Below are 25,297 nucleotides of genomic sequence, written 5' to 3' on the forward strand. Positions count from 1 at the left end.
CAAAAATGAGAACGCGTACCTATATCCTGTGGATTACGGTAATGAGCAGCAGCCACTCTGTGTGCGGGACTTCTTTACGGCCTTCCCTCAACACAAGGCAGCGTCTCATGATTCATTCAGGCAAACACAGGCAGCACAACAGACGCGCTTCCGAGCCAGGGTATCAAGAGGCTGGGTGTCCAAACTCAGAGCAGGTGTCCCACTGCAAGGTGGAACTAGCGAGCTTCGTCATGGCGGACGTTGGTGAGCTTTTGATGTCGGTTTTGTCCACAATTCGGGTCCCGAAACCCGGGGACCGCGTCCACAAAGACGAATGCGCCTTGTCATTTTCCTCACCGGTGAGCCATTTTTCCTTTTGTAAATCAAAACTTCAGCCGATGGACAGTGTTGCTGTGTTGTATTCCCTTCCTCTTTCGTGATTCACACTAACGTAACGTTTTGCCAGTGCTGTCTCACTTTAATGCTCTGTTTTTCTACGTTTTCCCCATTTCAACTAACTAGCAGGTTAGCCTCAAGCTAAGCTAATAATGCAATGTAATGGAAACTTAGCGGCTATAGCTTGTTAGCTAGCTGTGTGGGTTTAATAACTGAGTAAGCTGTCAAACTAAGTCAGTCACAACTGTTACAGGACCATTGATTATGTAAATTTAACTTTGCTCAGTGTGTCACACTTAACAGACACTATTTTTCTGTGGACTTTAAAATAAACGAGCATTGCTTAACAGCAAAGGCTAGCAAATTGACAGGAGTGCTAGTTACTTTCACTGTAGCAACTGATGCTGTGACATGCTTAACTTATAGATCGCATCCAACTTTAATTTGCAAGTCTACTACAAGTGGTGCGAGATAAACAGAGAGGACAGTAAGCATTAAACACTGTCTGTGCTTCCTTTACAGGAGAGTGAAGGAGGCCTGTATGTGTGCATGAATAGTTTCCTGGGTTTGGGGAGTCAGTATGTTGACAGGCATCATGCTCGTACTGGTCAGAAGGCTTATTTGCACATCACCCGGACTCGTAAGGCCAAGGTGGGACACTTTATGGTTAAAATACGGTGATCTAAATTACATTTGTCTCTATCAGCACCATCCTTTTACATGTCCACTCACCTACTCTCAATGCCAACAGAAGGAAGATGATGGTAACTCTGGCTCTGGACACCCACCTAAGAAAAAGCCCACCAGACTGGCTATAGGTGAGTGCATAAGCATGCATGTATTTAAAGAAAAAAGGCTAACTGTATGGGTTTTTTTTCCTAGAGACATGCTTCCACCCTTGTTGTTTTTGTTCTTTTCAGGTATTGAAGGAGGGTTTGATGTAGAGCAGGAGCAATATGAGGAGGACGTAAAAGTGGTGATTTTGCCAGACAGGCAGGAGGTGACATCCGAGGACCTGGCCACCATGCCTGATGTCGTAAGAGAGCGGGTGAGAGGTCTTGTTTGTTTTCTAGTCTGTTCAGGTTTTCCCCAGGTTGTCTGTATGTCAGTAAACGGTAAGATAAGATGTGCTTTATTAATTTCAAATGTTGGAAATCTCCTTACTATATGCTCAGTTATCAAACAAGATACCTGATGCAAAATAATTATAATGCCACATCCTGTTTCACAGTGTGGCATGAAATAGGAAACCCATCCCTTTTCTTTGTTATTTATGTTCACATGTATTTTTTCCTCATCAAATTATAGTTAAAATGAAAGGAAATCCACTGATTTGTTTTTGAAAGTTGAATAAATCCATAATCTTTTAAAAGTCTTGCTATAATTTTGTTAAATAATACTGCACCAAGATTTTGACCAAAATAATCATTATGATTTTTACCGTAATCACACAGCCTTACATTATCTTAGCAAACAAGTGAACCTTTTCAACAGTCCTTTAATACTAGAACTTGGGTGACATGCATATAGGTGTAGATTATGATTTATGGTTGATAAACGAGGCATTTTCTCTTGTTTCCCAATTGAGTTGGATGTGAGCACTCAACTGTGACACAGTCAGATTTAATGATAAGCAGTTTTTGAACACGTCAGCCCCTTAGTGCAAAGTGTGAGATCTCTGGATGCTCCTATGTGTAAATAGTGCAAATAATTGTCCAGAGAATTCACAGTGACAGTGGGCATGATGTGTCCTGCCCTCCACATGCTCTGCCTAGGCAGCTGTCTCGCCTAAACCTCACAAGAGTATTTCCAGTAGTGAGAACACGACCAGAGTGGATTATCTCAAGTTGCCTGCCTCACTTCAGACAATGTCCAGACCTGACTGCCAACATTTTCCAGAGTTCATGCTTTTTCTATTGTCAGTTATCAAGTATTTGAAGTTTTATCAAATCACTTAGATTGTAGGTGGTAAGATGTGTATTCTTTGAGTAATGTTTGGTTTATTGTTTTGAGCTGTATTTGTTACCATGGTGGAATAATTTCTGGTGTTGTTTCATGATACTTGCCTGTTTGTTTGTGTGCAGAGGATGCATAGTGCTGCTATATCATCTCTTTATCATCATCTAACCTTTTGCCTCCTTCCAGTCTGTTTGGGAATTTTCTTTTTCTTTAAAGAAAAATTTCTGTGCTTAAGAGCAAGTGGACTTCAAATTAGATTTTCTTGAAATTTGTCCCCCTGCTGTCCACCTAGGTGTCCCTGTCTATGGCGGGTATCATGGCAGCTGACTCGGTGTCTCATACCTTACAAGTTCAGCAGTGGGATGGAGAGGTGAGACAGGAGTCGAAGCATGCCGCTGACCTTAAACAGCTAGACAATGGAGTCAAAATCCCTCCCAGGTGAGGCCAAAGTTCTATTATTTAATAAACTTGCCGTGCAGCAGCTCACATATTCTCTTCAAATTTGATAAAAGATGTGCTGGCTGTTAGGGCTGGGCGATATGGCCTAAAATCCATATTGTGGTATAATTTGAATCCTGTGCGGTAATTATATATTGCGATATTCTTTTCATCTGTATATATTGATATGTCCAAATGACTGAACAGTATAGAATGTCATTTTAAGAACATTTATTGTGCAAAAGTTTTTTTTGTTTTCTTATTAATTACAAAAATTTTCAAATAATTTTTAAGATATAACTGATCCTTTTCCAAACAATGTAACACAAAAATCTTAAATGACAAATAAAAATGAAGGTAAATGTGAAAAAAATCTTTGAATAAAAAAATACAAGTAAAATATCAGTAAAACACTAAATTCTAAAATTATAGTTGTTTAAGATAAAGTGCAAATGTGCCTTTGGAAAAGATCAGTCTGTTGGTGTGTAGGGCCGTCTTTTGTCTTTCCACTTGACTGACTGGGCGTTTGTGGAGAGCGCAGTTTTTGGCTTTCCTCATATTCCAAAATGTTCTTCGCTGTTACTGTACCCGGCATAATTTGCAGATGATATTTTTCTGCTTAACATCCGGCTGCTTAAACCCAAACACGGTCCATATGACCGACGTCACACCAGTCCCCTTTATGATCACCTCCTCCTCCTCCTCCCCACCTTTAAGCTCCATGCTTGCAGCCGCTGCGATGCTTTTGACCAAAACAGGCGCAGCTTGATGACATTATCAACATGCGCTATCGCAGTAGAGCGGTATAGTCAAAATTGCTACCGTTGGCCAAATTCATAGCATTTTTACCGCCCTCCCCTACTGGCTGTCTATATGTACAAATCTTATGGAGTTGCCACAGGTGTATCTATTTTAGTCGAGATACTGCCTTTCTACATTTAGAATCCACTGATTCAATATTGATCCTGTTCCCGTTTCAGTAATACATCGTAAAAGAGAGAATGTTGTCATTTAAGCTCTATAAAGGCCTGTTATCTTTATATCAGAAAGTGTGTTTATTGGAGGCTTTCTCTTCTGTCTGTCGTAGTGGCTGGCGGTGTGAGGTGTGTGACCTCCAGGAGAACATTTGGATGAACCTGACGGATGGCAAAGTTCTGTGTGGCCGCAGGTACTTTGATGGCTCAGGAGGCAACAACCATGCTCTGCTCCACTACCAGGAGACCGGTTACCCACTTGCTGTCAAACTCGGTACCATCACTCCTGATGGCGCTGGTAAGCGAAAAAACAATTTGATAGTAATTGGTTTCTGTTAATTAAATTTTTTTTACAGAGCTTATGCATGTGTCTGAAGCTCTGTCCCTGTGCTGTTTTGTTTTTCCAGATGTGTATTCCTATGATGAGGACGACATGGTGCTCGATTCCAAGTTACCAGAGCACCTGGCTCACTTTGGTATTGACATGATGACCATGGAGAAAGTAAGTTTTATTTTTCTGCTGATTTTATTTTGGATTTGTTCACTTATCGACCAATGCAAGTTGAGAGCTGTCATATTTCTTCCTGGTTTTTAATGTTATGCATTAGATCAAGGTCGTGTAGATAGAAGTATTGATCAGTCTGCTGCTTTATGATTGGAGTGTTGTAAATTTAGACAGGGATATGGGACTTTTTTTTTTTCCCCTTTCTGTTTGCAGACATCCAAATAATGGTGGTGTCTACTTTTGTCTGTTAGATAGCCATTGATTGTATGGTGTTGCAAAAATTAAGGTCTAAAAAAGTCGCACTGCTACTGAGCTGAAGATACTTAAAAAAGATACTTCTCTTATTGAATATCTCACCCCCTTCTCATCTGGTTTTCATTTATTACTGCTTTTGTTTTTCGTTAACTACATATTATGTTGTTCTTAATATAATAGTGCTTTAATATAATTATTACTGCTTATCATATCGATCTGCTTCCTTTTTTTCTGCAACACCTGTTTCCTCTTTGAATCCCTGCTGTCTTTTATTTCTTGGCCACCTGCTTCCCCTCTTATGCAGAGTGCAGTCTACACAGCTGTCTTGTCTAAGATGTCTGTACCTCTCACTGTGTACTCTAATGTTATTTCTTTTCTTGCTGATGTTTTTCTGTACACACCTAATGATGCTGCACAGCCGAGGAGGTGAAAGAGTTGTGGGATAGTAAAGCAGAAGACAGAATACAGCAGTTAGTTGTATATTATAGTGTCTTGTCTGCCTGCCTGGTGTCATTAATGAGTCATACTGCCTAATCTCGTTTATCAGTTTTCTTAATATAAAAACTTTTCTTTAAGCTTTTATATTAAGCTTCTTGCAAAGCATTTTGCTTTCTTACGCAGCATATCTTCCCTTTACTTGTAAGATAAGATACTTTGTTTATCTTAAGTTGAGAAGTTATGGCAGCACAAATATTAAAGATATAACATGCTTAAAGTGGAATAAGATAAACTGGCTCAATGAGGCAAAAAATAAACATGCAAACAATCAAAATTAAATTTTGGGGAGCATCAATGAATAAATATCTAAATAAAAGCTTGGATTACACAATTTGTTTCTTATGAGGAAATCATCTTAGGTTAAAGTTCTGCATCATAAACCAAACAATATTGAACTGTGTCATTGTTCTGTTGCAATACCCAATTTCAGCCAGACTTGGCTTGTTGGTCAGATTGCCTCATATCTGGCTAGAATACTTCGGTAACAGAGAAGGTCATGGTTGACTTGATGATTGTGAGGGGCCCGGGTTGTATGGCTGCTAAACAAATACAAGTCATCAACCCTTTACTGAGCTTGACAGTTGGAACGAGATGTTTGTGCTGTTTGGTTTTCTCAGTATGTGGTGCTGTGTATTACAGTCAAGCATGTCCTCTTTGGTCTGATCTATCCAAAGGAAATTGTTTCAGAACTCTTGTGACTAGTTCAGATGCAACTTTGCAAACCTAAGCCACGATGCTGTGTTTTTTAAGCGAGATTTTTTTTCTCCTGGAAACCTTTAAAAACAAGCCATAGATTTTCTAATCATGAAATCAATGAAATTTAATGAAATTTAATGTTTAACACACTGAGGCCTGTACAATCTGAGATGCAGCATTTGAGTTTTTGGGGCCTCTGAGCATTATGTGGCCTGACCTTGAGGTGACTGCCTACAAATTGTAAAATCTTCTGATTTTATAGAGCTGGTCAATGAGAATCTGTTACTGTTACCGATCTGTTACTGATAATCAGTTAATCGATTAAACCCTCTTAATTACTATGGAAGCAGTAAGGGTATGCTTAGTTTTTAATTGGACTGCATAGAGTCTTGTATTTAAAATTTTTAATTTGAGTGAAAATTAGCAACAGCTCTAAACTCTGTGTAGCACATCAGTTTCTTGCTTCGCATTAGAACTAACTTAAATTGCATTGTCCCTTTTAAATAAATAATGAAATGAAATTCATAGTCATTTGGATGGCCTCTGTGTTAACTGATGGAGCAGTCGGTGTAGTGATTCAAACTGAATTCATACAGCAACAGCAGGTGCTGCTGGCCTTGGCAAGTAATATGAATGTATTCTTCAGCTAACAGTTCAGTATTTAGGCCACAGAAGCGTTTCTCCACATGGTGTAAACCGATGTTTCATTCACAAACAGTGCAGTCCCTACACTTTTCTAAACCACTCAGATTAACTGAGCTCTGCCTGAAAAGTCCGGAAGCCAGATACAGTCCAGTCCAGGTAGTGTGATTGCAGCCACCATACTTACTGCATTGACTTTTCTGCTTTCAGACTGAGAGGACAATGACAGAGCTGGAGATTGCTGTGAATCAGCGTGTGGGAGAGTGGGAGGTGATCCAGGAGTCGGGGACCACCCTGCGCCCCCTGTTTGGCCCCGGCCTGACTGGCATGAAGAACCTGGGAAACAGCTGCTACCTCAATTCTGTCATGCAAGTGCTCTTCACCATCCCAGACTTCCAGAGCAAGTCAGTAACCTCCTTTTTTTTTTTTTTTTTTTCTTTCTTTGAAACAGTCACCATCCAGCTGTGTCCAGCATGTTATTTCTTATAGCAAACTGAAATAAAAATATTGCTTTTTAGTCAATATTCACCTAAAAGGTGAAAATTTGTCTGATACTTTGCATTAACATTTAAGATGAATCCAAAGAATTTCCTTCAAGCTTTTCTGTCCGTGCCTCGCAGGTACGTGTCTAATATCGACAAGATAATTGATGAAGCACCGAGCGACCCAACCCAGGACTTCAAAACCCAAGTGTGAGTTTCCTCATTTTAAACTACAAGCTTTTGTGTAATTATTAAATGTCCTCATTTGTACTGCAGGAGAGGGAAAGCGACTCTTTTTAAAATGTTAGACATGTTTTCGTGCTACCTTAGTTTTCATGCACATGTATTTACATACACACATATGGCTTTCTGATATTGGTGTCACACACAGTAGAATCAAATAAGCCATCTGCATAATTATACACAGGCACATTTACAGTGTGCCAGCTGTCAGCCACGAACCCAATTATTGTGTGCTTTTCTGGCAGCTGCATTTTCAAGTGTGATAATTGTCTTTTAATGTGTAAATACTGCCTTTCTCTTTTGAAAGGCGCTATTTTTAGACAGACTTTCATCGACACCTGTTTGCTGTTATTTCGATAGCACAGCAGAAAATCAACTAAAGAGCCTCGCTTCAGAAAAAAAAGAAAAATCCATTATTGTGAAAACAGAAGGTCGACACAGCTCATGTAACTTGACTCTTTATCAACAGTTTGATATAATAAGATTAAGTCTACTTGCTACCTAATTTTCTTGTTTTCATTAAATTCATATCTACTTTATTGTAAACAATCTCTGCTTTTCAGTAGCTGCGCAGCGACCTTTCAACACAGATAATAATATCAGCTCCATGATTAGATTTTCCAGATTGTTATTTGAAATAAAAATGTAAAAAATACATCTTGGTCTATATTTAAATCCACCTTCTGCATGAGGCTCTGGCATCCCGTTGGATGTGCATCTTGTCAGCTTTGTTTGTTTATTACAGAGCCAAGCTTGGTTATGGTCTGCTGTCAGGAGACTATTCCAAACCAGTACCAGACCCAGGAGAGGAAAATGGTGCAGCTGAACCCAGGGTAAGCAGAAGGAATCAGTCATACTGGATCCAAAAAACTAGGTTTAAAAAAATATCCGTCCCTTATGTTGGGATTATCGCTCAGAAGTGAGTGAGACTATAGTACAACCAATGATGACTCCCACAACTGAGAAATCCTTCTTCTCCGGCTTTGCTTTCAGGGAGACCAAATCGGAATAGCACCGCAAATGTTCAAAGCACTTGTCGGGCGGGGCCACCCGGAGTTCTCCACCAATCGACAACAGGATGCTCAGGAGTTTTTATTGCACTTCATAAACATGGTGGAGGTAAAGTATCACTCTCATTGTATTTTCTTATTTGTTTGTTTGTTTTTTGGCCTTTTTCAACATTATTGGATAGACACAATGAAGAGAGGACAGGAAAGTGGGGGCAAAGAGAAGGGGGAAGACATGTGGCGAGGGGCCGCGGGTCGAACTCGAATACAGGCCGGCCGCCCTCAGCCGTGTGGCATGTGGTCGCCCGCTCAAAGCACTGAGCTAAAGTCTTTTACTTTTACATTTTTTCCTTATTATTTTGTTTTAAATGTCCATTTTCTTCATCCTACAGAGAAACTGCCGCTCTGGGTCCAACCCGTCTGAAGCCTTCAGGTTTCTGGTGGAGGAGCGGATTGTGTGTCAGCAGACACAGAAGGCCAAATACACACAGCGGGTGGATTACATCGTCCAGCTGCCCGTGCCCATGGACCAGGCTACCAACACAGGTGAGCAGCGGATGAGGACATTCTCTGCAACGTTAACATTTAGTTCTTTCCAGGTATTTAGACTTGAGCATTTCATTAAAGAGAAACCCGTTGTTGTTATTATTATTATTATTATTTTATTTTTTAAATAACAGAAGAGCTTCAGGAGGCTGAGCGCCGCCGTGAGGAGGGGGACTCGTCAGCTCCGACAGTGCGTGCACAAATCCCCTTCACAGCGTGCATGGCGGCTCTCAGCGAACCAGAGATCCTCACGGACTTCTGGAGCTCGGCCGTTCAAGCAAAAACTACTGCTACCAAGTATGAAGAGAGACGCCCTCATAATGGAAGTAGTGAACTGGAACAGATTTTAAAAGATCTTTAGTAATGACAGCCTTTCTCTCATTTATCAGAACGACCCGCTTTGCCTCTTTCCCCGACCACCTGGTTATCCAGATTAAGAAATTCACTTTTGGTCTTGACTGGGTGCCTAAAAAACTGGGTGAGCAAAGATATGGTTACATTTTTGTTTTGAAAACATGTTGTTTTTTTTTTTTTGTTTTTTTTTTTCTTCTTTATAAATTTCTGTGTACAAAAATGCACGCCAGAGGGGTTTACTATGAATCAAGTTTGTTGTATCCAGGCTGTCTTTGAGTTAATTGGCTTAACAAAGCATAAAACTCAAGTAAGGGATTAGGGGTATGAACGCTTTGTGAAAGTAGGTGTTTGAAAAGTATTTTACCTTTTTATTTTTTATTTTTTTTAGCCGAACTGAGTGTCACCTGCTTCAGTCAGACCTTATTAGAAAAAGAGGTGATGGAGATCCTACAAAAATAGGCTGTTTATTTAAAAAAAACAAAAAAACATTAAATGTAATAAGCCTACACTGGTGCTGCAAAATAAAATAAGAGAGCAATGCTACATTGTTGAGATTTCAAAGGCCGTCCATACATCTGTTCATCCCTCCTATGTGAAGTCATGTTATGGTAGTGGCAGGCTAACCAGGGTATTCCAGATGTCCTTCTTCCCAGCAACACTTTCCAGTTCTTCTTTAGTGATCTGGAAGTGTTCGTAGGCCATATGATATATACTGCTTCCAGTTAGCTCTTGGTCTACTACGGGGTCTCCTCCCAGCTCGACGTGAAACTAACTCAGCTGGTTCCTTTAAACACGAAGGAGATCCTTCTGGATGTCTGAGCTCCTAACCCTGCAGACAAAACTCATCATTTGATCTTTACACAAAACCCATAACTCATAACAGTAGTACGAGACAGTGCCTACATTACTACTGACCCCTCATCACTTGTGAATGGGAACACTGTCGCCACTCTGAGGATGAGGGAGTGCAGTGTTTTTTTTTTTGTTTTGTTTTTTTTGTTTTGTTTTGTTTTTTTTGTTTTGTTTTGTTTTGTTTTGGTTTTTTTGTTTTTTGTGGGGGAGTGGTTGTCTGTTTGTTATTGTTTTCAAATACTTGCTGCTTCCATGCTTCTGTGTAAAACAATATTTAAAAATTGTAGATGTGTAACATTTAAAATTTTGCAAAAAAATGCTTAAATTATTTTGATTACTGAAACTGAGATTTCTCACTAGGGAACAACCACCACAACATTGCAAACTGCAATAAAATCAAAATATATTGTTTAAAAAAAAAAAACAACCCACACATTATTAGCCATTGACAGGAAGTTGACATTTTGAAATGTACTTGATGATGAGTGACTTCAGGTGGTTTGTAATGGTGTGACTTTTCTCTGATGCAGACGTGAGCATCGATGTTCCTGATACTCTGGACCTGAGCGGGCTACGTGCAACTGGCCAGCAGCCAGGGGAGGAGCTTCTGCCAGAGGTGGCCCCGCCCCCACTCATGACACCAGATGTGGAGGTTAAAGGTATCCTGGGTTCCCATGGCAACGAGGAGGACGACTCGCTCTACTCCCCACTGCTGTGTCAGTCTGTCATTTCTGCTCTTTCCCTCCTCCCTCTCACTCATTCGCCCACCTTTGTTTCCTTCTGTTCTTTTTTTTTTTCTGCCTTTTCTGTTCTCACGCGTCCTTCAGTTGCCTTTTTAAAAAATATTTTTTGGTTCAAAACAAGGTTTTGGTTCGGTTTCTTTCTGAGCATCAGTTTAAGTTTACATTAATATAAGTTACAACATTTCATTTTCGAAATTTTTTTTATTTTTTTCCTTTTGTAAATCTTGTGCTGTTGTACCAAAAACGACATCCAAGTAATTCAGCTGTTTTCAACTCTCTCTTAGCTCCAGTCCTCGATGACTCCACTGTGTCCCAGTTATGTGAAATGGGATTCCCACTAGAGGCCTGCAGGAAAGCGGTGTATTACACGGGGAACACTGGAATTGATGCTGCCATGAACTGGACCATGAGCCACATGGATGATCCAGGTGTGTAGACCAACAGTGATTTGCCAAAAATCAAACCATCTCACCATGACTGTTGCTTTTCACATCTTCTTTTACTTCTGATTGGCTGCAGACTTTTCTGCCCCCTTGGTGTTGCCTGGCTGCAGCTCTGGACCTGGAACCACACCCACAGAGAGCCTGTCTGAGGAGCACCTGGCGACCATCGTCTCTATGGGCTTCAGCCGAGACCAGGCAACCAAAGCACTTCGAGCAACGGTCAGATTTTTTTTTCTCTCTTAAAGGGCTTGAGCCTTAAAAGAGGGGATTTTCTTAATAACATCTGAGGCACACAGTTTCTGCTGTCTCCTTTTTAATCAATGAGAAGAAAGTTAGATTACAGAGAGAGGGAGGATGAACTCAGGGCTGCAACAAGTGCAGTAGTAAGTAACATCTGTAGTATATAAAAACACCAGACCAAAGCTGCCTACATGCAGCATGAAAGCTGTAGCTTGACATTACATGATCTATCTGTCTTGGGGTGGGACATAGGGTATTGTTTGAAGTTCACTGACACACCTTGATTGTGAGCACTTGGTTGGATCGATCTTCCTCCCTCTTCAGGGACTCCTGAAAGATTCTTGTAAATGGTGACGTAGTTCTGACATTACCTCATATAGCTTAGCCTACCTAAAGGTGTTTGGCACACATTTGAGCTTCGGGAGATGGTTGATGACTCGGAGTGCAGCCAAACACAGCAGCTACTTCTCCCCAGAGCAAATACTAACAGCGTGTTAAGAAATCTTTCTGTGCTGCTCCTGTCCTCTAATGGTCTTTCATCAGCTGTCTTTGCTCTCTAACAGTTAGACTCTTGGAAGTATTTGTGATCAACAGAGACTCAGCTTTAAGCTTAGAAAGTATTTGACTCTTGACTGGTGTTTGTCACACAGAGTAACGTCCTGGACCGGGCAGTAGACTGGATCTTCTCTCACCTGGATGACCTGGAGTCCATGGATGTGTCTGAAGGAGGGCGCTCAGCTGCAGAGAGCGAGGGTGGCAGGGATCCTCCACCTGGACCCCGCGTCAGAGACGGACCAGGAAGTAAGTCCATAGGAGGAGACGGAAAGAGGAGAAATAATCTTTATAATCAGATTGTCTGCTCACGTTAGTTTAGACTATGTTAATAAAGTGCTTTAATGTGTTACAGTCAATCTATTTTTCTCTTGTTTGTCCAGAATATGAGTTGTTTGCATTCATCAGTCACATGGGGACGAGCACCATGTGTGGCCATTACGTTGCCCACATCAAGAAGGACCAGCAGTAAGTATTTTAGACACATTGAGGTTCGAGACGGTGGTTCCTAACATTTCTCATGAGTCTCTTTCTGCTGCGTATTCAGAACTTTTGCTCAAACACGATCAGTTCCAGTTCCTTAAAATGTAATTTCATACTTTTTCAGATTAGCTCAGCCAGTCTTTCATGTTCTTATTGGCTTTTACAAGACTTCTTGTTGTTTAAGGAATATTTCACAGTTTTGGTTGGAAATTTAAAATCACCTGTCATAACAATAAAAATACCGCAACAAAATAACTGTGATTTACTGCATTCATGTCCCCACTTGCACAAAGAAATTCCTGAAGAACTTTTTATTAAATGTGCTTCCTGGTCCCTGAATTTAATTTATTTTCTAGTGCAGGCTAAACATCTGTAAAGAATTGCATTGAAATGATAAAGTAGCTTCAGCAGGGGGCACCATACTCCACATCTACTCTGACAAAACTCATTTCATGGCTGCTGATGTGCACGGTCTGATGTGTTAATCTGTCAAAGAAGTGAAGGTTTGAAGGATTTATATCCATCTGTCACCAACATAACTAAAGGAAAAATGTTTGTTTCATGTCTGAATAATGAAAATGGATCAATTTCTACTGACTACCTGCTTTAATGTGTTATTATGACATCTGTACCTGAGTTGTTCATTTGGAGGCAGCAGGTGCTGTTAAACAGGCCTTTGTAAACTGCATTTTCTCTTTGTGTCTCACAGATGGGTGATCTTCAATGATCAGAAGGTGTGCGCTTCAGAGAAGCCTCCCAAAGACCTGGGATATCTCTACTTCTACCGCAGGGTGGCTGAATGAAGCAGAGCAGCGTTACACTTTAGGTGAACGAGAAGATACGTGAACGCTAACAAACACCCATGACAAAATTCATAGTTGCACTCCACCAAGCTCTTGCAAAAGTCCTGGCACGCTTCACAACTGACAAAAGTGTAAATAAGTCTCTCAGTTTGCGTATTACACACTCAATTAATTGGTGCAGATGTACAGATGAGATGTTGGGCTGATATTTTTCTTGAAATCCTCTGATTACAAACCACAGGTCTGTTCAGAGAGCAGGTTTGGTTTGTTTCCTGGGCCTTGATGATCGGTCAGCCATCTGTTCAAGTTTAACTCGCAAATGATTTCAGAAAACCTGCTTCAGGGAACAAGTCCCAAACATTAGCGACTTTGAGTCCCTTCACTTGTTTTGTTAACCCCGACTATTGATTTCCACTGCCATCAGTAGTCACTGCCGCCTCCGGTCCCCTCTTCTTTCATTGGATGATTGCAGCTTGGTGTCATCACTCCTCTACCTGTTAGTGAGGACAAAAGAGTTAAACACCCACAATAAGAGAAAATGTCAGTGAATAAAAAAAGAATAAAAACAAATGTGTGTTACAAAAAGGAAAAGCACCAAATCAGCTTGTTTTCCTTCAGTTTGGTGAGGGTGATATCTGGGTGATTCTTGTTTTATTTTGTTTTTATTTTTGAACAGAAATGCTTTGTTACTTCTGCTGTGGCAAATAAATAATTGTCTTTCTGTCAAATAAAGTGTGGTCTGTCCTTTTGCATTATGCAGCTTCTCTTTTTTATTTTCACATCCTGATTACAGACAAAAGTATGATGAACTGCCGTTTTCTGGTGACAAATGTGCAGTTTAAGCATTTATAACTTGGGTTTAGAGTGACTTAAACTGCACCCACCACTACCAAAGAATGGGTTTCTCTTCAGATGCTCTCAAACCTCTTTAGTATTTTTGTCTTTGTGCTCATGTTGTTGAAGTGAAGCACAGAGAGGATTCATTAACTGCTAAAAGACACAGAACGTGCTCAGAATTAAGGTAAGTGCTCAACCTTTTATTTAATTAACCCCAATTAAATCTCATTTTCAACCCTGGTGCATATAGATGGTTTAATATTTGAGGGTAAAAGACTTAAGTTGTAAATCTATGTTTTTGTCAGTTATGGGGAGTAAACACAAAATATCTTCAAATGATCCAAACTAGTTTCATGTATAGCTCTAGATGAGTTTTGGCATTCTTTGATGTAAATGCGATTTTATTTTATGAGAATTTGACTCTCACTTTACTCAATTTTAACCTTCTTTTTAAAAGCTGCTCCTTTCTGCTGAACATACGAAGTTGAAGCAGTTTTATAGGAAACAGTTTAAATATTGTTTCAGACAAACTAAAAGCCACAAAGAGGTTTTTTTTTTTTTTTTTTTTACAAGATTAATATTTTTAATAAGTGACACAGGATGGAAGTAGATCAGAGGGTGTGGTGGTTTCTTGGTAGAAACTCTGTGGCCATGTATGAAGTGACATGTTCATGTTTAATTTGTTTCATAGTTTAATCTCAACGGTAAAACATTTTTTTAAACCCTCAGAATGAAGATGCCGGTGTGGTTTGTGTTTGGTGAGTAAAGATACTTCTGGAAAAATACTGTGAAGGCCTGAACAGACTGAAAGTGACGTCTCAGCAGTGAGAAGGGCATGAAGGAAAAGTGAAGCTACAGAATAATGAGTCACAATGGGAAAGAAGAGGGCAGTGGTCACTTCGGTGGCCATCACCTTTTAAATTGTTCCCGTTTTGGAAGTTGCCTTGTTGTTGCCTTTCTGGTGTTTCTCATGTCGTTTTGATTTGGACCAAAGCTGGTGAAATGGCTTCAAAATGGTTTTTGCTTTCAAACGGGACAGATTAAAGTTTAACTAACTTCGTTATACTGGGATTGTCAAGTGTTCCCTTAATTTTTTGAGCAGTTTTGATGTAACTAAGCAGAGTGTTTGTTGACTCCATTTGTCTTCTTTTCAGTGCTGGGTGCACTCTCTGCTGCAGGTGAAGTTTTTGTTGCAAAAGTCGGGGGGAAAGTCACATTGAAGTGTGGGGTCCGCAGCTACACACGCTCTCTGCGGTGGCATCATGGAAATGACCTTCTTCATAGTGTTGATCAGAGAGGCTTCACTCGCAAAGGTACTTTAGTATCTCGGAATACTTAACAGTAAACATCAGTATGTGATGATAACATTATATTAGAACATATTTTTATTTTCTGTGTTAGGCACTGCTGAACTTGCACAGAGGTCAGTCGTGAGACAGACGAATCTGGAAATCTCCAGTGTGAGAGAAACAGATGCTGGACGGTTCACATGTTCGGCAGATGGGACACGTCATGAACATACACTTTCTGTGTTCTCAGGTAAACAGTTGTGCAATTTACTCTTGTAGGTCAGTTATAATGGAAAATAATATACATCAATTTAAAATCTACTTTTTACAAGTGTACACACACACACACACACACACACACACACACACACACACACACACACACACACACACACACACACCTTTTATCTAAGCTTGCACAGCTGTATGGATGAGGTTAGTGCCTGTTTCGACACTTTATTGTAAAATCTTAGGTCTGGGGAAGTTACACTCTTGTGTTTTTCTGGTGCAAAAAAGGGGAGTTTTTTTCTCACAGTGTGGAAGATAAGAATGTGTTTGCACGGTCATTACCCCAAATAAGCTTCTGTTATTGTGCTAGGTGATGCACACTCACAGAGACAGCGTGTGTCTGAATGCTCAAGCCAGCTGAGCTTAGTCTATGTAGAAAAACACTAAGCACTCTAAACTAAATGAAAACCTGATAATGTGTCCACTTTCTGAATTTCTATCACACACACACAGGAACATTCTAGCAATTTTACCATGATTTTTAGGGGACAATTCAAAGTAGCAGAGAGCAAAATCCAGATTACAGTACTGAAAGTTCAAGTCTTGAAACCATAGAGTCCTACATTTCCCATAATCCAACATCCATCACAAACACATAATTTCCTGTTAAATGTTTGTACTCCATACGAACATCATCACCTCTGTTCAGGGACTCGAGGTGGGCAGGGATGGGGATGGCAGATGTTTAAATTAACTTAGTTTAAAAAGCTTGTACAATCTGGCCTACAGTGTTATACAGTGCAGAAATAAAGGTTACCATTTTTCCACTTAGTTGTAGTAAACTATCATCTTTTTCTGATGTTATGAAGGTTTTTCATGTGTATAATGAATTTGGATCAAGTCCCTTGTTCATCATGGCCTCCTCTCTCTCTTTATGCTTCTCACTGTGTCCTCACCTCCTGCTGACAGTGTCGGTCTCTGTCACTCCCTCTGCTGATCTCCTGCTGGGCAGCGAGGCAACGCTCCAGTGTGACGTGAAAGGTGTCACTGAAGGTTGTGAAGTGAAGTGGAGGAGCCCAAAGGTAGATTCACCCGAGTGGTCACCAACAGCTCAACTCAAACCTGTAACAAGCTCACATAATGGGACCTGGCAGTGTATCATCACCTGTGGCAGCAATCAGCTTAGTGAGCATCTGACCATCACAGTCCAAGGTAATACACAGATACTGGAAATGAAGACTCCTGTATTCCATTGTGATCAAAAGAAAAACAAACGTGTTTTCCTTTCCAGAGCCGCCTCCTACAACATCAACAACAACAGCTTCACTGTGCAGCCCAAAGACCACCTTTGCCATTGTGTGCTCAGTTTTGCTTTCTTACTTCCTGCTGTGATTAATAAATAATTGTTTTTATGTCAAATTGTGTTCTTATGTGTTCATTATGAATTTCCTAAGTTTTTTTCTTATTCTACATAACTATATTTAAAGAGGCAAAATCTACTCAAAATTAAGGGCACAACCTACATTTTAATAGAGGTAATATTTAATTTAATGTGACTATCCTGAAAACACTTTGGACTGTTTTAGAACAGAAATAAATTACTGGCCGAGCCACCAGTTTCAGAACAGACTGAATATTTAACGTCTTTCATGAATAGATCCATGTAAGGAGTCTTAAGCTAGAAGCTTTTAAACAAGAAGAAACATCTGTCAGACAATCTGAGGATGAGATCAGGCACAGTTAATGCATCACTAATATAAGTATTTCCATCACAAGTACACAAGGAAAAAATAAGAACTTCTTAATTATTGTGTTTGTCATAATTCTGACTTCAGTTTTGTTAAAGCTATTCTACTCCTCAAGTGAAGCTGGATAAGTATAAACATCTACCTTACCTGGGAGACTGGCCCAGCTAGTATACTATGAACCTCGGAATTGTGGCCCTTTATATACACAGTGGCACGCACACACTATGGAGGGTATGGCCCAGTATGGTTCTCCTTAGGTCTAGTTTTAAATAAAATAGTTCCAGTTCATTTCTCTGGAAAATGTTCCCTAAACTTGATTGATTTATTTCTGGTGCACAATCTGCTGCCTGACTGCAGATAATTTATAAAGTAATAAATAGACACCGTTGAGACAACAGCCTAAACGTGAAGCAAGAAAGTGTTTCTGCACAACTGCATACATTCATTTACTTTGCACTTTGAAGAACATGCCTCTGCATCTCAGGAGCTTTATGTGGTGAGGTGAGGGGCAGGAAGTTGATTTACTTAATGCATAACAGAATACATAAGTCATGCATGGGAAACTAACATTTATTATTGTATCTGTATTTTGGATTAAACAGGCTCTGGGGTTTTCGTTTATAAAACATTGTTTAGGGTCATTGTATGAATGTATAAAAACATTTATTAAAAAAATCCAGTAAATTTTCATTTCAACTGATTTCAATAAACTTAATATTTTACAGTGTACTTATGTAACAAATCTACATGGAAACTTTACATCAAATAAAATACTTTAGGGAGAAATAATACTGATCAGTCTGAAAGCTCACTCTCTAGAAGCCACAAACAGTCACTGCGGACACCATCAGCGTTTATGCAGGAAATTTGGTAGCATCATTATATTCACATCAAACACTCTGATCTATGGTCTTCCCAGATGATAAGAAATAAACGATGCAATAAATAACCCTAGGATATCATTTGTAAACTAAACTTCTGTTAAAAGGATTTATTTATTAAAGTTTTTATAAGGAAATTGTGGAATTTATGACTGAAGTTATGCAGTTTAATCAATGAGTGTGATGATTAATTTCCAGACTAGGCTAAATTTACACATATGTTAGATTAATTTAAAAACTTCGGCTCAACCATCCAAAGTAATGAACAATGGACAAAAGAGGTGAAGAAGAGAGTAAGGGCAGGGTGGAGCAGCTGAAGGCAAGAGTGAGGGATAATTTGTGACAGAAAGACAGCAGCAAGAGTGTAAGGGAAGGAAAGGCAGAGCCTAAGTTGTTAAGATTTTCATTGGGAGTGACCAGAATGGACAAGATTCTGGTCCATTCTGAGGGGCAGCTCAGATCCAGTGGTTTCAAGACACAGTTGTTGGGAAAGGGGAGGATGCTGAGGGTGAGACGGGAGTAAATCATGTGCTGCGGGCTGTACGACAAAATGAACAATCCAATCTCAGCAGCTCCTCTTCGGCCATCATAATCTTGAATCTTTACTGTATACAGATGTTTCAGTGCATCACTCTATTACAAGGAGACTGGATTGTTCCATTTCCGTTTATACATCATATTCTATTTAACTGTCAATCAGAGCAGTGTGGTTGGAACTGATAATGGTTAACCACCACAATTACATTCACCGCTGCCTATTGCGGTTAGCATTGTGCATCACGAGTGCGTCACTGTGGAAAATGTGCTTTAGTGAATTTTTAGAAGTTAGCAGTTTTATAGAAAGTAAAACACAATAAACCACTGATGATAAATCAGCTTGAGCAAATGTGATGGAGAAATGGTTACTGAGAAAAATGAATTTTGAAAATTGAATTGGAACTTGAATCTTATAGTTATACAAAACTTATAGTTTTGTGGCTTATCACTGAAACAAGTGTCATAATAAAGTGAGTCTATGAGTAACTTGTGGATGGAGATGTGTGAGGGTGGTGGTGTAGGCTTCATTCTGGCTTCATTCACCACATGAACCACCAGCATTGCTGTTTTCCCTTGACTTTCCATGCAAGTGCACACAAGCTGACACAAATTTGATTTATTTATTTATTTTATATAAATGTTACATTTTTGTGTGCGAAAGACTTCATGAATATAAATATATAAAAATCATTTAGCATGGAAAAGTCTTAAAAGATTATCTTGCATAACATTATTTTGTGTTCAATTTAAGTAAACTTGGACTGTGGGATGAAACCAAAACAGCTGAGGAAACACACACAAGCATACTGAAATTTCAAATTCTGCACGGAAAGGTATTTTTAAAAAAATACAATTATGTAAAACACCACAGTCTGTCTGTTCCTTGGAGGATGCAGTCCTGTAAAATATAATGTTTAAGCTAGCTGTGTAACTGTAACAAGTGAGGCACATATAAATTTCGCTCATAATTAATAAATCATCAAGTCAGCTTTCTGTCTGATGCATTTATTTAATAGTTCACTACTTTCTTCAGTAAAGAGTCTGTGTGTTGGTAAAGCAGCTGGTGGCAAATCCATTTCAACATTGTTCTTCTGTAGATTTGAAATCAGAAGACAAAAATGGAGGAGAAGATAAAAGGTTTCACTGAAAGTAACACATATGACAGACTCAGACACAGTAAATATAGAAAGAAGTTGACATTCAAAATCTAAAAATGCAGCACACAGTAATTCAAAGTCAAGTGGCTAACACTCAAATACAGTTTTTCAGAGAAGACAGATTTTCTTTTCTCAAAACTACAGTTACAACACCCCTGACTCTTGTGGCAAAACTTCACAAACATCAAAATCGTTGGATCTGCCCTTGATCTGCGTTTTACCATGAACACCACAGACGGCTCTGTAAACTGCACAACAACACTGGAAACCAACCAGTTTAACATGCACTAAACTGAATAACCTAGTACAATATCCTTATGGAGCATTTAAATGACACAAAATCATGTTCTAATCTTATATCAACGCAGGTTTCCCCTTGACAGAGTTACGAGTTTTTCAGAAAAAATAAGATACTTTGTTTGTTGGGGGGTTTTGCAGTTTTTTTCCTTTCTTTTTACAATCTCCAGCGGGTCTTGTCACCCAGATGACCAGATTAAACAGGAAAAGATTATGTGAAGATGATAATAAACCCAAAGCAGGAGAACACTTTAACTTTAAATACACGAAAAAGACAGTCAGGGAGAATGGAAACATAAATGTACCAAGACATAGCTGAACTCAATCTAGAGAACAAGTCACAGGGAAGTCAAACTAAAGACAAGGCACAAGAGACAAAGAACTCACAAAATAAAACATGAAGTAACTAAACAAACAAAAAAGAATCAGCAAAACAAAGAAACACAGAAGTTTTTTACTAAAGTCAAGTAAAACAAAGACTCAAATACCAAATTATAAGGCTACATATTTCAAAATTATAACTCTAAAACAGAACTCAGAATGCTAGAATAATCTTAAAATAAAATAAGGAAACCCAGTCAAATAGTAATCAAAACTCAACAATACCAAATATTAATGGCTCAAAAATGAACTGACAAAATCCACAGTCTATGACAGTAAAAGCTGTCATGCATAAAGTTATGATCTGAACAACAGTCTGTGTAGAAAAAATACAGCACAATAAGTCAAACAGTGGTTCATGGCTTTAGCTTTACATTGTTATGCATCACTACATCAGATAAGAAATGCAATTTTTTTTAATTTTAAATTTTAAATTTTTTAAAATTCCTTCATAAATCATCATTAAGATGCTTCCTGTGAAGAGTAACTTCTAGTAACTGAGTTTCAGGTGGTCGACAACCAAAGAAACGTTAGCTGAGAACACACTTCTTATATACATCAAGTAAAACTCCCTGTCAGTTGTCTCCTTTACAGCAATATTTGTAAATGTTTTTGTTTGCATATTTTATCCACATCTTTCACACAGTTTGTATCCTATTTTCTCTGTCCCTTAGTATTTGCGACATCACCCAACCTGGCTGCCGATGTTCAGCTACGTCTGCTGCAGTGTTGTCGAATCTGCATCTTATACGCATGAAACAAACCAGAATCAAATCCAGAAAAGGGCCGAGAAGCAACAAAGTAAAAAGTTTATCAGCGATAACTTTAAAGCAGGGGTTATCCAAAAATACTCCAAGAGAACAGATGACACCGGGAAGGATCATCAGAAAATAATTAAAGAAGAACAAAAGGAAAATTCGTACAATTCTTTGTTTTTCATCAGTGGTCACTAAGGTGTCAGCAGCCAAGGCGTGAAAGGTCCATACTAAAAACAGGATGAACAGGAGAGCTGGAAGGAGGGCAAAAATATAGAGGATAAGAAACTTCTTGAAGACTACAGTAGGAACTACAGTTGCAATACAAAGGATCCAAATCAAGAGAGAAACCAGCATGGACCCCTTAGTTTGTCTGCTGCACTTCAACTTTGGGCAGGTGATAACAAAACACCTGCAACACAAGAGAGATATCACAATAGTATGTTATTCTGTATGAGGATAGAGAATACAATGTCAGGGAAGAACACACAGAGACAGACATTCACCTTTCAATAGCAATGTATGTCTTGAAATACCAACTAGCCGTCAAACCAGCTATGCAAATAATGTCATCTTGTTCAATTACAGATCCTCGCTTCAACTGCCAGGTGAACATTATGCTGATGTGGACGAGATTGGCAATGAGCAGGTTAGTGAAATAGATCACATGCTCCTTTCGTACCTGCAGGAGAAATTCGTTAAAGTCAAATTACTGCAGTAATAAACACAAATTGCAGAATTACACATAGAAATGTTTACATCAGATGATGCATGAACAAGGAGGTTGATTTGATTTTGCTTTCTCTGCTGTTATTGTATTAAGCATCAAGCAAGTATTTACAAAAAATAATTTAGACTTATAAAAACATTTTTTAAAAGATGAAAAACTAAGTGTTACAAAAGTGTACAATGTAATTAATAATCAATGCAGAACTGAGTGTTTTAACAAGTGTGAGAAAGAAAAAGAAAGTAGTAAGTGTGACTGTTTACGTACCAAGCAACACAACCAACAGATGACCAGTAAGGTCAAAGGAAGGCAGAACATGAAGTTAGTCCATATGATAAAATCGGAAAAATTCATCGCTTGCTGACTTTCTGTGTGGAACTGCTGTGAAAGATCCTTCATTCCTTTTCAGGAAAGAACCTGTTGTGTGGAATAGCAGGTTGTGCAACAGTGAGACTGTGGAATATTAACCAAATGATATTCATAAGAAATTAAAAGAGAATAAGCCAAATCTGTTTAACTAAAAACAAAAAAGAAAACAGCTGAATTTGTCATGGATTCCAGAGTTCTGGACCCAAGTTCGAAAACACTGGATAAAGCCAAGAAAAACACTGCAAGAATAGCCCAAATCCAAACCTGACCAGCTCAGACACACAGGAAATTATAAAAGAAACTGAGACAAAAGACTGAGTTGAAGACAGAACAACATACAAGCAGAAACGCAACCTGGGGAAATGGACATGGCCGGGGGGGAAACAGGACACAGGTACAGACAACACAGACAAAGACCCAGGTGGGGAAATAAAAGTAAACACAAGACACTAACTACTAACTACCAACTACCAAAATAAAACAGGAAGTGAGAATCTTAATCAAATGTGAAAATGTAGACACATAAATGAACTTAACACAGGGGAGTCGACACAAGCGCATCAGGCAGGAGATACTGAGGAAACAAATTAAACTCCAAAGCAAAAACTTGATTTCTCCAGCCAAGACAGAATTTTCCTTCACAAGTTGTTTATGGAGACAAACCTACATGAATAATTCTGTATTTTTTAAAAATGAAAAAATAACGCCAGAGTGATTCTACTCCAACCAGATCACACTCGATTGATCCATAAATATTTAATCAACAGCACATTAAATTAAACCCTCTTGTGTAATTATAGCTATAATTGTATAGTTTAGATGTTTAGTAGCAAAAAACATCTCTGTAGTAAAAAAAAAAGGGAATGAGTATGAGATCAAGTTATACGTCACTAGTAACCGCATTTCCATCGAGTTTCCATTTGAGCAGCTTTTGTGCTGTTAATGTAGAAACTGTGCAAGCACAAAGGATAACGACAGAAAAAGCTTCTAGATCTTAAGATTTTGACTTGGCCTCTCCAACTACTCAACTTCTCAACTAAAGATAATATGAATAAGTGTAAACATCAACCTTACTGGCTTCAGGACGACTTCCTGCTCAGCTTGTTTAGTGATTCAGTGATGTGACGCTGAAGTTTAGCTTCAGAGTGAAGCAGAACAGAGCACAGAAATGTGGTTTATATACTTCACCCCACCCACTGATGGGTATACACACACACACACACACACACACACACACACACACACACACACACACACACACACACACACACACACACTGCTCCTTTGGGTGTTGGAGCTGTGTTTCTTTCAGCTTGTTTTGTGTTTTGAAGCTCTTCATATTTTTTGAATGTGAATTCTGCTGTCAGCGGATTGGTTAGATGCTGATGAAGCCACCTGTTTGATGTGGACATATGTAAGTGTAAATGAAGTCAGATAAGAAAAAAGAATATTGTGAGCATTTCCTGAGCTTTTTTTAATTGCACTTTTCAATGATGTGTATCTGAGACAGGTAAACGCAACATCTGAGGGAAATACATCTAAGCTGTAATCTTTTCATGTTCAGTTTTACAGTCTTACACTTCTGGCCTTTTTTGTTCTGTTTGTAATGTTGTTTGATGTTTTCTTGATTCAGTGATTGAAAATCAACTGTATTTATAATATTTAAAAAGTCATGAGAAACAAGTGATAGGAACCACACTCAAAAACATTTGTGGCTGGAACATGAGTCATAGTGTTAGCTGTGATGTCTGCCAGCTTGTAGGTGTTAAAAACATTTATTACGTAAGCTGGTGACATTTTGCAGTGCTGGGGTTGTTACATATACCAGTCTTTCTAATCTGGCTTTTTCACTTCTGTTGAAGTCTTTTTAATTTCTTGTCTTAAATATTTTTTTGTTTTTTAGTGTTGCTTTAACAGCCCTTTGTGTTCCATCAAAATGACAAAAGTTTAGCATTTGGAGCAAAGCTCAGGTCATCACCCCGAATATAAATATAAATGATAGTACTTCCAGATTTTTTGAACTTATTTGTGAAAGTGTTTACAGGTATAAATAGAGCAGGAATACAATCAGTGCCTGTTGAAATAAAAGTATATCTTTCAAAGTTTTTATTTGGACATATTCTATTTTTTGCGGTTTTAGTACCTGGCAATTTTTAAACAGAGATGTTGGAGATCTTGTCAAGATTGATGGAATTATTAACACGCAAAAGTGCCATTAGGTTTTCAAATAACAGTTTTATTTTTCAGCATTACAATCATCCCAAACAAATCATCTTTTGGCTTTATGTGACATATTCAATATTCAAATTTAAAAACAAAATAAAATATAAAATAAGTGTAGGGAAAACTTTTTTATTTTTCTTGTTTCAGAGAAGAGTGTTTTTTTCTTGTCCTAAAATTAGCACTTGCAGTATTACACGTATATGCAAGACAAACATTACATTACCCATTTCACACAATAAATAGCAAAACCTTTCAGCAAAGTGAGACAAACTGTGTACAGATGGCAGAAGAGGTGAATATTTTTTTATTACTGCAGTGTGAAGCTATTCAGCCAAACTGATAAAAACACTTAAAACTAACTCCTGCTGAGGTCTTCTTACTTTCACTTTCACTTTAATGCTCCTCATGCTTTCATACTATTGTACATAGGTTTAATTGTTGTATATTTTCCCTGAAGTGTCCTTTTTTCTTTTTCTTATTTCTTCTGTTATACAAAGTTCAGAGAGAAAGGAAATGAGTCTCTCACATTTCACTTTACACATTTTTATAAATAGGTTTTAGAATCTAATAGATGGAGGGAATTTTAAAATAATAAAAAGAAATGTGTTACAAAAAGAAAATAGAGCAAAAAGTCAGCTTGTTTTTTGTGTTTTCTGAAGATTTTTATCTTGAAAACAAAAAAAGAAATACTTTGTTACTTCTGTTGTGATAAATAAAAAAATGTCTTTCTGTAAACCAGTGTTTTGTGTTTTTCTTGATATGTTTTTCTCCATCTTAT

General features: G+C 38.5%; 1 protein-coding gene and 1 long non-coding RNA gene across 4 annotated transcripts; one reads left to right on the plus strand and one right to left on the minus strand.

Moving 5' to 3' along the window:
• Window positions 1-7: 7 nt before the first annotated feature.
• Window positions 8-16,863, plus strand: usp5 (ubiquitin specific peptidase 5 (isopeptidase T)). 2 transcript variants are annotated; one of them, XM_082552806.1, is made up of 25 exons: window positions 8-338; window positions 898-1,026; window positions 1,127-1,193; window positions 1,296-1,423; window positions 2,627-2,772; window positions 3,860-4,044; window positions 4,154-4,248; window positions 6,553-6,746; window positions 6,963-7,034; window positions 7,813-7,900; window positions 8,061-8,186; window positions 8,467-8,620; window positions 8,755-8,917; window positions 9,010-9,098; window positions 10,357-10,542; window positions 10,854-10,997; window positions 11,089-11,231; window positions 11,903-12,053; window positions 12,188-12,272; window positions 12,997-14,111; window positions 14,657-14,685; window positions 15,082-15,240; window positions 15,329-15,466; window positions 16,414-16,656; window positions 16,736-16,863. In XM_082552806.1, exons 1-20 carry the CDS (start codon window positions 42-44, stop codon window positions 13,088-13,090), a joined length of 2,736 nt encoding a protein of 911 aa, XP_082408932.1. In that variant the 5' UTR covers window positions 8-41; the 3' UTR covers window positions 13,091-14,111; window positions 14,657-14,685; window positions 15,082-15,240; window positions 15,329-15,466; window positions 16,414-16,656; window positions 16,736-16,863. The 2 variants fall into 2 exon arrangements, with proteins under 2 accessions (XP_082408932.1, XP_082408933.1); XM_082552807.1 differs by having other exon boundaries at window positions 10-338; window positions 10,357-10,485.
• A 2,736-nt stretch (window positions 16,864-19,599) lies between these two features.
• Window positions 19,600-23,435, minus strand: LOC309717645. 2 transcript variants are annotated; one of them, XR_014279774.1, is made up of 4 exons: window positions 23,371-23,435; window positions 22,195-22,344; window positions 21,707-21,882; window positions 19,600-21,612 (listed from the first exon to the last, which is right to left on the minus strand). It is a non-coding gene; the product is annotated as an uncharacterized lncRNA (long non-coding RNA). The 2 variants fall into 2 exon arrangements; XR_014279775.1 differs by having other exon boundaries at window positions 23,366-23,435.
• Window positions 23,436-25,297: the final 1,862 nt, after the last annotated feature.

Source organism: Aulonocara stuartgranti, assembly GCF_965226115.1.
Source record: "Aulonocara stuartgranti genome assembly, chromosome: 11".
Taxonomy (NCBI): domain Eukaryota; kingdom Metazoa; phylum Chordata; class Actinopteri; order Cichliformes; family Cichlidae; genus Aulonocara; species Aulonocara stuartgranti.